The following is a 13,107-nucleotide window of genomic DNA, read 5'->3' as shown; positions in this document are numbered from 1 at the left end:
CTTGGTTTTGGCTCAGGTCATGATCTCGTGGTTTCATGAGTTCAAGCCCCGGGTTTGGCTCTGCACGGACAGTGAGGAGCCTGCTTGGGGTTCTCTGTCTCCATCTCTCTCTTTCCTTCTCCCACTCACACTATCACTCTCTCTCTCTCAAAATAAATAAGCTTAAAAATGAAAACAAAAACAAAAAAAACCCATTCTAATTTCTTAGACCATTGGCCTTACTCAAAAGTATCATAAAAGAAGAAAATGGGACAACCATAAAAATATTGTAACTATAATAATAATAATAATAATAATAATAATAATAATTTAAACATATATCAATGAGTTTAGAATACAATTAACACTATTTTATTTATAATATTCTTATGTACTACTCTAGTCAGGGCAAAATATTTTTTCTATGGGAAAACTAATGGTAAAGGTTTATGATGATTTTGAAAATGATAAAAAAGAATACCTGGCCAGAAAACCAATAGTTCAGTGACAATATTTCCTATTTCCTATTTATATTGATACCTTTGGAAAAAATGGAACTTAAATTTTTAAAACTTTTTTTCAAGAATAAAAACTTCTCACATTTGTAAAATATTAACATTGACCATACAGATTTGAGCCAAGTTTACACTCAATGAAAGAATGTGAATAAGTACATTTAATATGTGTAATATGTCAGAGTATTAGAGAAAACATTGTTCTATTTATAGGGTATTTTCAGTCTGGCTTGCATTCCAGTGCATTATATATTTTAAAAATTAGATTCTGCAAGACATTCCATTTACTAGATTCCTTTTTGAAACATTACTGTATATGCCACAAAAAATCTCCACTGCAATCTAGAATAAATGTGAATCCTACACTTGGGAGTTCTTACTGGATGGTAAAAGTGAAACATGTGAATTGTGGTAAGGGGCAGAGAGCTTAGCTTGTTCAATTACTGCATTTTATCACACCTAGCAATTAAACCATAAATGTATTTTTTAAAGAATTTGATTTAAAAAAATTTTTTTAATCTGTATTTATTTTTGAGAGAGACACAGTGTGTGAGCAGGGGAAGAGCAGAGAGAAAGGGAGACACAGAATCCAAAGCAGGCTCCAGGCTCTGAGCTGGCAGCACAGAGCCCGACGCGGGGCTCAAACTCACGAACCCTGAGATCATGACCTGAGCCGAAGTCGGATGCTCACCCAACTGAGCCACCCAGGCGCCCCAGCCGTATTTGATATATTACAGAATGTTGCAAACTTGGATTACCAAAAAAAACACCATATAAGGATTAGTGATATTTACACACCCTTCTTTGTTCTGAGGCTGGCACACTGCAGACACACAGCTTCTCACTGTAGTGCACTCACACTGCACAGTGAACAGGCAGATGACTAGAGTCCAGGTCATGTGGGACTTTAAAAATAGACCAATCTGAATGCTTATTAAAAAAGGAACTATGTTGGGGTGCCTGGGTGGCTCAGTTGGTTAAGCATCTGACTTAGGCTCAGGTCATGATCTCACAGTTTGTGAGTTCGAGCCCACGTCAGGCTCTGTGCTCACAGCTCAGAGCCTGGAGCCTGCTTCCAATTTTGTGTCTCCCTCTCTCTCTCTGCCCCGTCCCCACTCATGCTCTGTCTCTCTCTGCCTTAAAAATAAATAAAATATTTTTTAAAAAAAGGAACTATGAAATTATATTTTTCCTGGGGAAGGGGAATGGGGAATTACTGTTTAATGATTATAAGAGTTTCTGTTTAGAGTGATGAAAAAGGTTTGGTATTATAGGGGCACCTGGGTGGCTTAGTCGGTTAAGCATCCGACTTCGGCTCGGGTCATGATCTCGCAGTTGTGAGTTCGAGCCCCGCGTCGGGCTCTGTGCTGACAGCTCAGGGCCTGGAGCCTGCTTCAGATTCTGTGTCTTCTCCTGTCTCTGCCCCTCCCATGCTCATGCTCTGTCTCTCTCTCTCTCTCAACAATAAATAAATATTAAAAAAAAAAAAGGTTTGGTATTGCATAGCGGTGGTGGTTGCATGACACTGTGAATGTGATCAATGCAATTGAATTATACACCTAAAAATGGTAAACATGTGGCACAAGAACAGACACTCAGATCAATAGAACAGAATAGAGAACCCAGAAATGGACCCACAAACATATGGCCAACTAATCTTTGACAAAACAGGAAAGAATATCCAATGGAATAAAGACAGTCTCTTCAGCAAGTGGTGCTGGGAAAACTGGACAGCGACATGCAGAAGAATGAACCTGGACCACTTTCTTACACCATACACAAAAATAAACTCAAAATGGATGAAAGACCTCAATGTAAGACAGGAAGTCATCAAGATCCTTGAGGAGAAAGCAGGCAAAAACCTCTTTGATCTTGCCCGCAGCAACTTCTTACTCAACACGTCTCCAGAGGCAAGGGAAACAAAAACAAAAATGAACTACTGGCACCTCATCAAAATAAAAAGCTTCTGCACAGCGAAGGAAACAATCTGCAAAACTAAAAGGCAACCGACAGAATGGGAGAAGATATTTGCAAATGACATATCAGACAAAGGGTTGGTATCCAAAATCTATAAAGAACTTATCAAACTCAACACCCAAAAAACAAATCATCCAGTGAAGAAATGGGCAAAAGACATGAATAGACACTTCTCCAAGGAAGACATCCAGATGGCCAACCAACATATGAAAAAATGCTCAGCATCACTCATCATCAGGGAAATACAAATCAAAACCACAGTGAGGTACCACCTTACACCTGTCAGAGTGGCTAACATTAACAACTCAGGCAACAACAGATGTTGGTGAGGATGCGGAGAAAGAGGATCTCTTCTGCATTGTTGGTGACAATGCAAGCTGGTGCAGCCACTCTGGAAAACAGTATGGAGGTTCCTCAAAAAACTAAAAATAGAACTACCCTAGGACCCAGCAATTGCATTACTAGGCATTTATCCATGGGATACAGGTGTGCTGTTTTGAAGGGACACATGCACCCCCATGTTTATAGCAGCACTATCAACAATAGCCAAAGTATGGAAAGAGCCCAAATGTCCATCAATGGATGAATGGATAAAGAAAATGTGATATATATATATATATATATGTATATATGTATATATGTATATATGTATGTATATATATATATATATATATATATACACACACACACATACATACAATGAAGTATTATTATTTGGCAATCAAAAAGAATGAAATCTTGCCATTTGCAACTACATGGATGGAACTGGAGGGTATTATGCTAAGTGAAATTAGTCAGCCAGAGAAAGACAAAAATCGTATGACTTCACTCATATGAGGACTTTAAGAGACAAAACAGATGAACATAAGGGAAGGGAAACAAAAATAATATAAAAACAGGGAGGGGGACAAAACAGAAGAGACTCATAAATATGGAGAACAAACAGGGTTGCTGGAGGAGTTGTGGGAGGGGGGATGGGCTAAATGGGTAAGGGGCATTAAGGAATCTACTCCTGAAATCATTGTTGCACTATATGCTAATTAATTTGGATGTAAATTTAAAAAAATTAAAAATAAAATTAAAGAAAATAGTAAACATGGCAAATTTTAATTTTTTTAAAATGTTTTATTTATTTTTGAGACAGAGACACAGCATGAGCAGGGGAGGGGCAGAGAGAGAGGGAGACACAGCATTCGAAGCAGGCTTCAGGCTCTGAGCTGTCAGCACAGAGCCTGATGCGGGGCTTGAACTCACAAACCGCAAGATCATGACCTGAGCCGAAGTCGGACGCTCAACCTACTGAGCCGCCGAGTGCCCCAACATGGCAAATTTTATATCGCTTTTTTTTGCCATGATAAAAAATCAAGCAATCCAGAAAGTAAATTACAGGTATTCCTACTTAGTAGGGCTGGAGTATCAGGAAGATATTTAACAAGATTTAATCCTAAGTAATATCTTAATATCTGCCTATTTAAGTACCCCCAATTTAGTAATTCCATCTTATGTATAAAACTTGTACAGGTCACAACCATAAAAAAGAATGAAACCTTGCCATTTGCAACAACACGGATGCAGCTGGAGAGTACAATGCCAGGTGAAATAAGTCAGTCAGAGAAAGACACACACCATATCATTTCACTCATATGTGGAATTTAAGAAACAAAACAAATGAACAAAGGAAGAAAGAGAGAGAGAGACAAACCAAGAAACAGACTCGAAACTCTAGAGAACAAACTGATGGTTCCCAGAGGCGAGGTGGGTGAGGGGGATGGGTGAAACAGGTGATGGGGATTAAGAGTACAATTATGATGAGCACCGAGTATGTATGGAATTGCTGAATCACTATGTTGTACACCGGAAACTAATGTAACACTACAAGAACTATACTGGAGTTTAAATACAGAAGTTAGTAAAATTAAAAAGAAACTTCTATAGGTGAAAACGTTAAGTAACTCAATATAGAAACAACAAAATTACTTGCCTAATTGCCTTTCTTTTTTCTTGTTGATCAGAAGAAACATAAGCCTTCATCTCATCAGTAGCACGACGAAGTTGTACTTCTAGGTTCTAAGTGGAAAGATTAAATTTTAGGTTAAGTCCTTGATACAGAAAAATCTCAGAAAAATTCTTGATCCTCTTTCTTTATTTTACCTTAATCATACAATTTGTGTAATGGTATCTACTTTCTTCCTGAAGACATTCTTCATGGAGTCCTCTGACTTCCTACAATATATAATTTTAAATGGGCAACATTATTGAAAGAATAATGAAATGCAGAAAGGATGACTTTAAATGTACAACAAAATGCCATCAGAGTAATTTCTTCTTTTGTGATTATAATTTTGTTTGCCATCATAGACTAGGTTGCAATCTTTTCTAAAGACTACTCCTATTGCTCCAAAACCTACAGGTTCAGTTATTAATTTATTAAGTACCTACCATGTGCCCAGCTCTGTGCTAGGTGCTGGGGACACAACGGTGAATAAGACTATAGGCCCTTGCTCTCATTCAAGTAGAGGAAATAGGCATAAACAAGGAGATAGGTAATGAAGGTAGTTTCAGACTTTTCTTCAGTACTATGAAGAAAAGTCAGTAGTAGTAGAATGTGATAGGGCGACCCAACAGGCAACATTAGATAGGATGATCAGAGAAGACCTCCAGGAGGAGGTGACATTCAGGCTGAGACCTGATGATGAGCAGGAGAGATCAAGGTAAAGAGCTAGAGGCAGAGTGTCCCAGAGAGAGAATAGCACAAGCAAAAGCCATGAGGTGAAAACAAGCTTAGCTTGTCTGATGTGCAAGAAGAAGGCCAGTGTGGCTGTGGCCCTGTGGATGAAGAGAACAGCACATGAACATGAAGTTCAGGAGGCAGGTGGGCCTTGCAGACCATAGTTTGGAAGTCAGGTTTTAAGTGCAGTAGGAAGCTAGTGGAGGGTGGCCTAAGTTTCCCACAGGTTTCTTTGGCTGCTCTAAAGAGAAAAAAACCTTAGGAAGGCAAGGGTGAAGGTAAGAGAGCAGAGCTGGGTTACTGTGGGAGACACCTGCTTGTGGCCTGGACCTTGGTGGTTGTGGTACAGATGGAGAATTTGGTGTGTATGCATCACGTCTGAAGAAATAAAGATCTCTCGAGCTTAGGGGACAGGCTCAGAGAATGAGGGTAAAGATTTGGGAATCTTTTGATGTCAGGGTAGTGAAAACATGCATACACAGGCAGTTTCTGCTAAATTGTGAAAAAATAAAAACTATCTTCTTACCTGTTCTAATTTGGACCGATTGCTTTCGAGGCCTGCTGCACAGCTATCATACTGGGATTTCTTTTCATCACACTCCTGGGTTAGTTCCTAGTATGAAAGGATAAATGATTGAATAAGTGAAAAACAAAGGCCTAAAATGTGGCTCTGAAACAATACATGCCCTTGTCAGTCTTGTAACTTAACTCTAAGCTTCTTGGCATACTTAAGAGTTATTTATACAACAATCAGACATTTGAGAATTATGACAGATGAAGATGCTGATAAAAATAATAGCTACCATGTATTGAGCTGTGTGCCAGGCTCTTTATTAGGAGCTGGGATACAACAGTGAGCAAAACAGCCAAAATCCTTCCCCTAAAGTATGTTCAGACAAGTAAACAGCCTGTTGAGTGGTATGATGGGCAAATGTAAGTGTTATAGGAGAACGTGGGACTCTCACAGGACTTAACCCAGGCTTGGAGATCAGCAGTGATAGAGAAACTGATACCTAAGTTGAGGGATGAAGGATTAGTACAATAGCTAGGGGGAAGGTGAACAAGGGAGGAGAATGTTCAGAAAAAAAGAACACTGTGTATAAAGGCTTGGAAGCCAGAGAGAAGAACAATTCAGAACGAACAAGTAGTTTATTATACTGGAGTATGTCTGGAAGTGCGAGAAGATGCTGAATGCTTTGGCAGGGGCTTGGTCAGAACTTTGGAAACCATGGTAGGGCCTTTGAGCTTACCCTTGTCAATAACTCAATCTCACCACAACCCCTTGAGGTAGGTATTAATACCCCCATATCATGCTTGGAGAAAGTTCATGGAAGCCACATACTTTGTCAAAGATTATACTGAAGAAAAGGAGTGTCAGAATTTGAATTCAGGCTGTTTGAGTAGTTTCAAACTTCCTTCTAATGTAATATTCTGGATTAGATAACCCGAAAATCATCTATAAATACTGGAAATGCTAAAAATATCTACAAATGCTTGATAAGGTGGAGCAAACATCTTTTCAAATCCAGAGCTGAAATGAACTTCTCAGGTAGGAAGAGGAATTACCAGGGCCAGAAATGAAGGATGACACACTGTGGCTGCCCTTGGGGAAGGAAGCTGGGAGCAGTCAATCTCAGTAATGGAGTGATTCTAATATCCAGGCAGGGCAGAAGACAGAGTGGGAAGTTAGAACTGAGAACCCCATAGAATCCAGGCTGTTTTTCAACCTGGGCGGCTGGGTGTAAAGGGTTAACACCAGGCTTGGAATGAAGCAAGCCAGCCTCAGAATGACCTTGGTTTCACGCAGCAGTTTTCTGGGGAAGGAACAGGAGAGTGAACACAAATGGGTAATGTTGTGTGTGCTTCCTTTGTTGTGTGGGACTGCATCTGGTTTGGGGTGACTAGCATAGTATAAAAAACCGGTGGGGTGCTTGCTGTGGCAGCACATATACTAAGAATTGGAATGATACAGAGAAGATTAGCATGGCGTTTCTGTGCAAGGATGAACTGCAAACTTGTGAAGCTTCCATATCAAAACAAAACCAACCTGGTAGGAGCTGTCTCCAGGCCCAGCCCTAGTTTGTGGTGACATGGCTAAATGCACCAAGGTCAGAAGGTCAGAATCATATGTAAATATGGGCTCCATTATGGTGCCTCCTTCAGGAAAACGGTGAAGAAAATTGAAATAAGCCAGCATGCCAAGTACATTTGCTTGCTCTGTGGCAAAACCAAGATGAAAAGACGAGCTGTGGGGATCTGGCACCGTGGTTCCTGCATGAAAAAGGTAGCTGGTGGGGCCGGACTTAACAACACCACTTCTGCCGTCACAGTAACATCTGAAGGAATCGAAAGACCAGTGGAAGCTCTACCATTTCAAACATTACTAGCCTATAATAAATGGGTTAACTTATGCTCAAAATTACTTTGGTTTGTTGTTACATTTATTAATAAGATGTTCTGATTTTCATTGTGTTAGTTGTGCTGTCTCAAAAAAACGCTTGTAAGTTAAAAATCCTTTTAATTTTTATTGGAAAAAAGAAACTGGTTATAAAAAGGAGCTGTGGCTTTTATGTATCAAAGGGACCTACAGATATTTCAGACTCTTGTGGGTGATGGTCATTCCCACCGTAAATGGGAGCAGCTGGGACTCTCAATGAGCTGAAGGTGCTATAGCAGATGGTCGCTTTTGTGTGTGTGTGCATGTGTGGCCTATGAGTCTGATGGCTACACTGATCAGAAAATGCACCTGTGCTGCTGCAGGGGCAGCTGGAGAGAAGGGCCCATCCTTGGGCAGATTCGTTCAAATCTACCCTTTCCTACACAAACTTCCAAGCCAAGACATAAACTCAAAATTAGCTCTGAGCTTGTCATATTCCCAAAACACCAGGAGAGACAACTGCAAAGCCATTCTGGAGGGACACATGCTCCATCCTAGCTGCTGGGATTCAGAAGACAAAACCCTACTAAAGACAAGCTCACAATCCAAAAGTATAAATACACAAGGAAACAATCAGTCCTTATGTGTGAGGATCAGAAGATATAAAAAACAGCGGGACTACACCTCCAGGAACTTTGGATACTAGAGAAAAGTCTATTAAGAAAGTGTATTTGAAACAAAGTCATAAAAAAGGAACTGAAAACAAAAGATTAAGAAAAAAAGTACAGTGAGTAAAAATAGACAAAAATGAAAAAATAGTCATTGAAATTAAAAATTAAATGGTATAAATGTGAAATTAGACACAGCTCAGAAGATACAAAGAATGAACTCAAAAGCAGAGCTGAAGAAATTATTTAAAATTCATCACTGAGAGACAAAAAAGATAAAAATATGAAGACAAAGTCATGCAATAGGGGACAGACATCCCCTGTCATCCCCACAGGGTCATAAGTATGCCTAACTGCAAATAATAGCAGTCGCTGGAGAATGAACTAAAGAAAACAGGGCAGAGAATATTTGAAGATATCATGGAGAATTCTCCTAGAATTAATGGAAGACAAAAAACACAAAATCCAGCAGAGCAAATAAAACTAAATCTGTATTTAGGTCACAGTAGTGAAATTGGACAACACCAAAGACAAAAATAAAAATATTATAACCAATTATAGGCAAGATATTACCTAAAAAGAAATGATAATTAAACTGACGGCAGACTTTTCAACACAAGAGAAACCAGAAAGCAATGAACAAACCATTATTAAAAAAAAAAAAAGGTGGTTTACTTATAGTGATGATTCTTTACTGAGAGAACTGCTAAAAGAAAAAAAACAAGGAAATTTCATTTCAGGAAGAAAGAAACTGAATCCAGAAGGAAGGGTTAAACTGTAAGAAACAATGGTGAGAAGGGTTAAATTTGTGAGTCCATCTAAGCAGGAAATGACTGTATAAAATAGTGATTATAAGTAATGACCACCCGACAACTACTTTTAGAGATGAAGAAATAGGGGTGCTTGGGTGGCTCAGTCGGTTAAGCATCTGACCCTTGATCTCAGCTCAGGTCTTGATCTCAGGGTCATGAGTTCAAGCCCTGTGTTGGGCTCCACTCTGGGTGTGGAGCCTACTAAAAACAAGAGAGAGAGTAAAAAATAAAATGGAAATAAACTACTAGAGGATAACAACACACATGTAAGGCAAGAGAGGGTGTTAAACTATTCTAAGGTCCCTGTATTGTTCAGGAGATGCCTACTAGATTTAGAATTCATTAAGTCATGAAAATATACGTTAAAAATTTAGGAATAACAATACCAGAATAGAAGATAGAAAAGTAAATAAAGGGAACAAAGAAGATAAAAGAACACAGAGTGATGCGTTGAAGGGCAGGAAAGAAGCGGCAAAGAAAAAGCACAGTAAACCGGATGTACAAAACAGAAATAAATCCCTACATATCAATACTAAAAGTAAATGTAAATGGTATTAAATACACCAATTAAAAGACAGATTCTCAAACTGAATGAAGAAACCACCCACATAAGATCTAGCTATATGCTGTTTATGAGACATATGACAAAAGTAAGGACACAGAAAGCTAAAAGAAAACAGAAATAAAAAGATATACCAGGCAATCCTAATCATAAGAAAGCAAGCTGGCATACTTACATTAATAGCAGACAAAATAAAAATCTTAGACCAAAACCTTAGCAGGAATAAAGAGAATAAAAAAAATGATAAAATGAATAATTTACCAGGAAGGTTTTTTTTTTTTTTAAATCAGGAATCTTTTTCTTAATTCTGGCAAAATAACATAAAATTTACCATTGTAACCATTTTTAAATGTACAGTTAAGTACTGAGTACACTCGCTGTGCTGTGCAGCCAATCTCCAGAACTATTCTCATCTTGTAAAACTGAAATTCTATACCCATGAAACAACTCCCCATTCACTAAGAAGCTTTAGGTGATACATTTGAAAAGCTTGATCTGATGAACAGAGAATCCAGTACTCAACAAATGGAAAATACACATTCTTTTTAATATCAAGTCACCAAAAAAAAATTAGGTTGGCCTCTGATCTCTCCATGGCCACACTTAACCCTGGAAGACAGTAGAGCAGTATACTTTAAAAATTCTCAAGGAAAGAAAGCACAATGTAAAGATTTTATGCTCAGTCAAGCTAATTTTTAAATATTTAAGGCAAGAAACTCTGGAACATGCAAGAACTCATTAGGGAATATTGTTCTTGTGAGGTTTTTTTTGAGGATTCTCCTAGAGGACAAATCACAGACAATAAAAATTAGGAAAAAGGGCAGTGAAAGGATTGGTAATGAGCACTGAATCTAATAATTACAGGCTTAACACTGAAAACACAAGTGGGAACCAGGGTAATAGAAGAGAATGTAAATGTTACATGCCCTGACAATGTAGAAATGATACTACAAAATCTGCAGGGAAGGGAAAGGGAAAAGAAAGTGGAAGGTAGAATAAATAAGCTGGTTTCCTCAATTTTTAATTGCTAGGGGTGAGTGGGGGAACACATATCTGTTATATCTTTTATATCTGTTAAACCAACAGATATAATTTAAATCTGATGAATCAAGTTATAAGTATATTAAAAGTATAAAGGCAAATAGTAAGAGACAATATGATTGACTAAATTCAAGTACTAAAAGAGAGGGAAGGAGGGGAAAAGGAAGAGGAAAAAAACTAATTTCATCACTGCTCACAGTGGGGATTAATAGATAATACCTATAGAAATGGATGATTAATGGTAGAGTTACAAATATCACCACCAGACCAAAACCACAAGCCAGAAACACAGGGAGGATGAGGGAGAGGGACAAGGAGAAAAAAACGAGAGAGAAAATGAAAACAAAACAAAACAAACCCCAGGATTTTTGGGGGGGGGGCTTTAAAATCAAAAGCTACGGACACCTGGGTGGCTCAGTCGGTTAAGCGTCTGACTTCGGCTCAGTCATGATCTCGCGGTTCTCTCTCGAGCCCCATGTCCGGTTCTCTGCTGTCAGCACAGAGCCCGCTTCGGATTCTCTCTCCTCCTCTCTTTCTGTACCTCCCCTGCTCGCTCTCTGCCTCTCTCAAAATAAATAAACTTAAAAAAAATCAAAAGCTACACATAACATGTACTAAGATCAAATATGTCTGCATATCAATAAAGTTAAAGGGTCTAAACTTACTTATTAAAACAAACCCTTCAGATTATATAGCATACCGAAACCCAATTCAAGACCTATTCAGAGACACCTACAACAAGATAATTTTTAAAAAGTTAAAAGCAGGGGCGCCTGGGTGGCTGTCAGTTGGGTGTCTGACTTCGGCTCAGGTCACGATCTCACGGTTTTTGAGTTCCAGCCCCACGTGGGGCTCTGTGCTGACAGCTCGGAGCCTGGAGTGTGCTTTGGATTCTGCGTCTCCCTCTCTGTCTGCCCCTCCCCCACTGACACTCTGTCTCTCTCTCCTTCAAAAAAATACACATTAAAAACAAATTAAAGGGGCGCCTGGGTGGTGCAGTCGGTTAAGCGTCCGACTTCAGCCAGGTCACGATCTCGCGGTCCGTGAGTTCGAGCCCCGTGTCAGGCTCTGGGCTGATGGCTCAGAGCCTGGAGCCTGTTTCCGATTCTGTGTCTCTCTCTCTCTCTCTGCCCCTCCCCCGTTCATGCTCTGTCTCTCTCTGTCCCAAAAATAAAAAACGTTGAAAGAAAAAATTTAAAAAAAAAAGTGTTAAAAAAAAACAAATTAAAAAAAATAAATAAAAAGTTAAAAGCAAAAGATGGGCAAAAGTACAGTAGGCAAATGCAAACAAAAGGAAGCAGATGTTTTGTTCTTAATTATCAGTCAGAGTTTAATTCTGTCTGCCACCACCAAAAAAAGCCTTTGTCTTTCTGGAGAGTAGAACAAACTTTAGGCAGCCAATAAATAATTATCCATTCATTAGTTCTCAGGAAATTTCTGGAAAACGCATAAGGACCTGTTTTACTTCTGGGGAGTGTAGAGAGAGAGATAATTTCTATTCTTCCCCTTTTTAAAGTATACTGCTCTACTGTCTTCCAGGGTTAATTTGTGGCCATGGAGAGATCAGAGGCCAACCTAATTTTTTTTGGTGACTTGATCTTAAAAAGAATGTATTTTCCATTTGTTGAGTACTGGGTTCTCCATGTATTCATCAGATCAAGCTTTTCAAATGTATCATTTAAAGCTTCTTGGTGAATGGTTTGTTTTTAATGGGTATAGAATTTCGGTTTGAATTCTTACCAAGAACATGTTTTTACTTTTATAAGAAAAAGGGATCAATGAGAAATATCTCAGTGAAATCAATAATTGTCAGATTTTATACTCTAAAATGAGCATTTTAGCTCTTCCATTATATTAGCAATTTTATGTATCATGACATTTAATTACATGTAATTTATAGAACTACTCCTAAGAAAATAAACATAACACTTTTCAAGATGCTATTCTCATTCTAGGTGATTATAAAAGATTTAGATAAATGTAAGTTATACATCTGGAGTTACAGTGCTCTAGTTTTCAAACAGTTGTTATTATTCAAATTTAGAACATACAAGTACAATAGAAAGGAAATGTCCACTATAAACAATTCACTATAAAGTTTCCTAAATATTTCAGAGCTGCCCATTAAAGCAAGAAGTATAAAGTATTTTCAAGTAGTCCTGCACTTTAACAAGACATTTATGTAGTTTTGAGTGGTAAGTACATGCAAGTTAAAAATGAATAATATTCAGGGCACCTGGGTGGTCAGTCGGTTAAGCGTCCGACTTCGGCTCAGGTCATGATCTTACAGGTGGTGAGTTTGGGCCCTGTGTCAGGCTCTGTACTGACAGCTCAGAGCCTGGAGCCTGCTTTGGATTCTGTATCTCCCTCTCTTTCCCCCTGCCCCTCTTGCACTCTCTCTCTCACTCTCTCTCAAAAATAAATAAACATCTAAAAAAATAGAAGAAA

General features: G+C 38.6%; 1 protein-coding gene and 1 non-coding gene across 15 annotated transcripts in view; one reads left to right on the top strand and one right to left on the bottom strand.

Moving 5' to 3' along the window:
- Nucleotides 1–13,107, bottom strand: part of IFT81 (intraflagellar transport 81) — a 231,797-nt gene that overhangs the window by 53,195 nt on the left and 165,495 nt on the right. For all 14 annotated transcript variants that reach the window (XR_008291618.1, XR_008291620.1, XR_008291616.1 and 11 more), the window contains 3 exons: nucleotides 5,726–5,812; nucleotides 4,623–4,694; nucleotides 4,449–4,538 (listed from right to left, as the gene is read on the bottom strand). Coding sequence is in view for 5 of the 14 variants with exons in the window: in XM_053205931.1 (XP_053061906.1) it covers nucleotides 4,449–4,538; nucleotides 4,623–4,694; nucleotides 5,726–5,812 (249 nt within the window). In the remaining 9 variants the exon portion in view is untranslated. The remainder of the gene's footprint in view (nucleotides 1–4,448; nucleotides 4,539–4,622; nucleotides 4,695–5,725; nucleotides 5,813–13,107) is intronic.
- Nucleotides 7,127–7,236, top strand: LOC113595189 (U6 spliceosomal RNA). Its single transcript, XR_003415679.1, has one exon. It is a non-coding gene; the product is annotated as a U6 spliceosomal RNA (small nuclear RNA).

This window comes from Acinonyx jubatus, chromosome D3 (assembly GCF_027475565.1).
Source record: "Acinonyx jubatus isolate Ajub_Pintada_27869175 chromosome D3, VMU_Ajub_asm_v1.0, whole genome shotgun sequence".
Lineage (NCBI taxonomy): Eukaryota > Metazoa > Chordata > Mammalia > Carnivora > Felidae > Acinonyx > Acinonyx jubatus.
The sequence above is the reverse complement of the archived record's forward strand: the minus strand, read 5'-3'. Positions and strand labels throughout refer to the sequence as shown.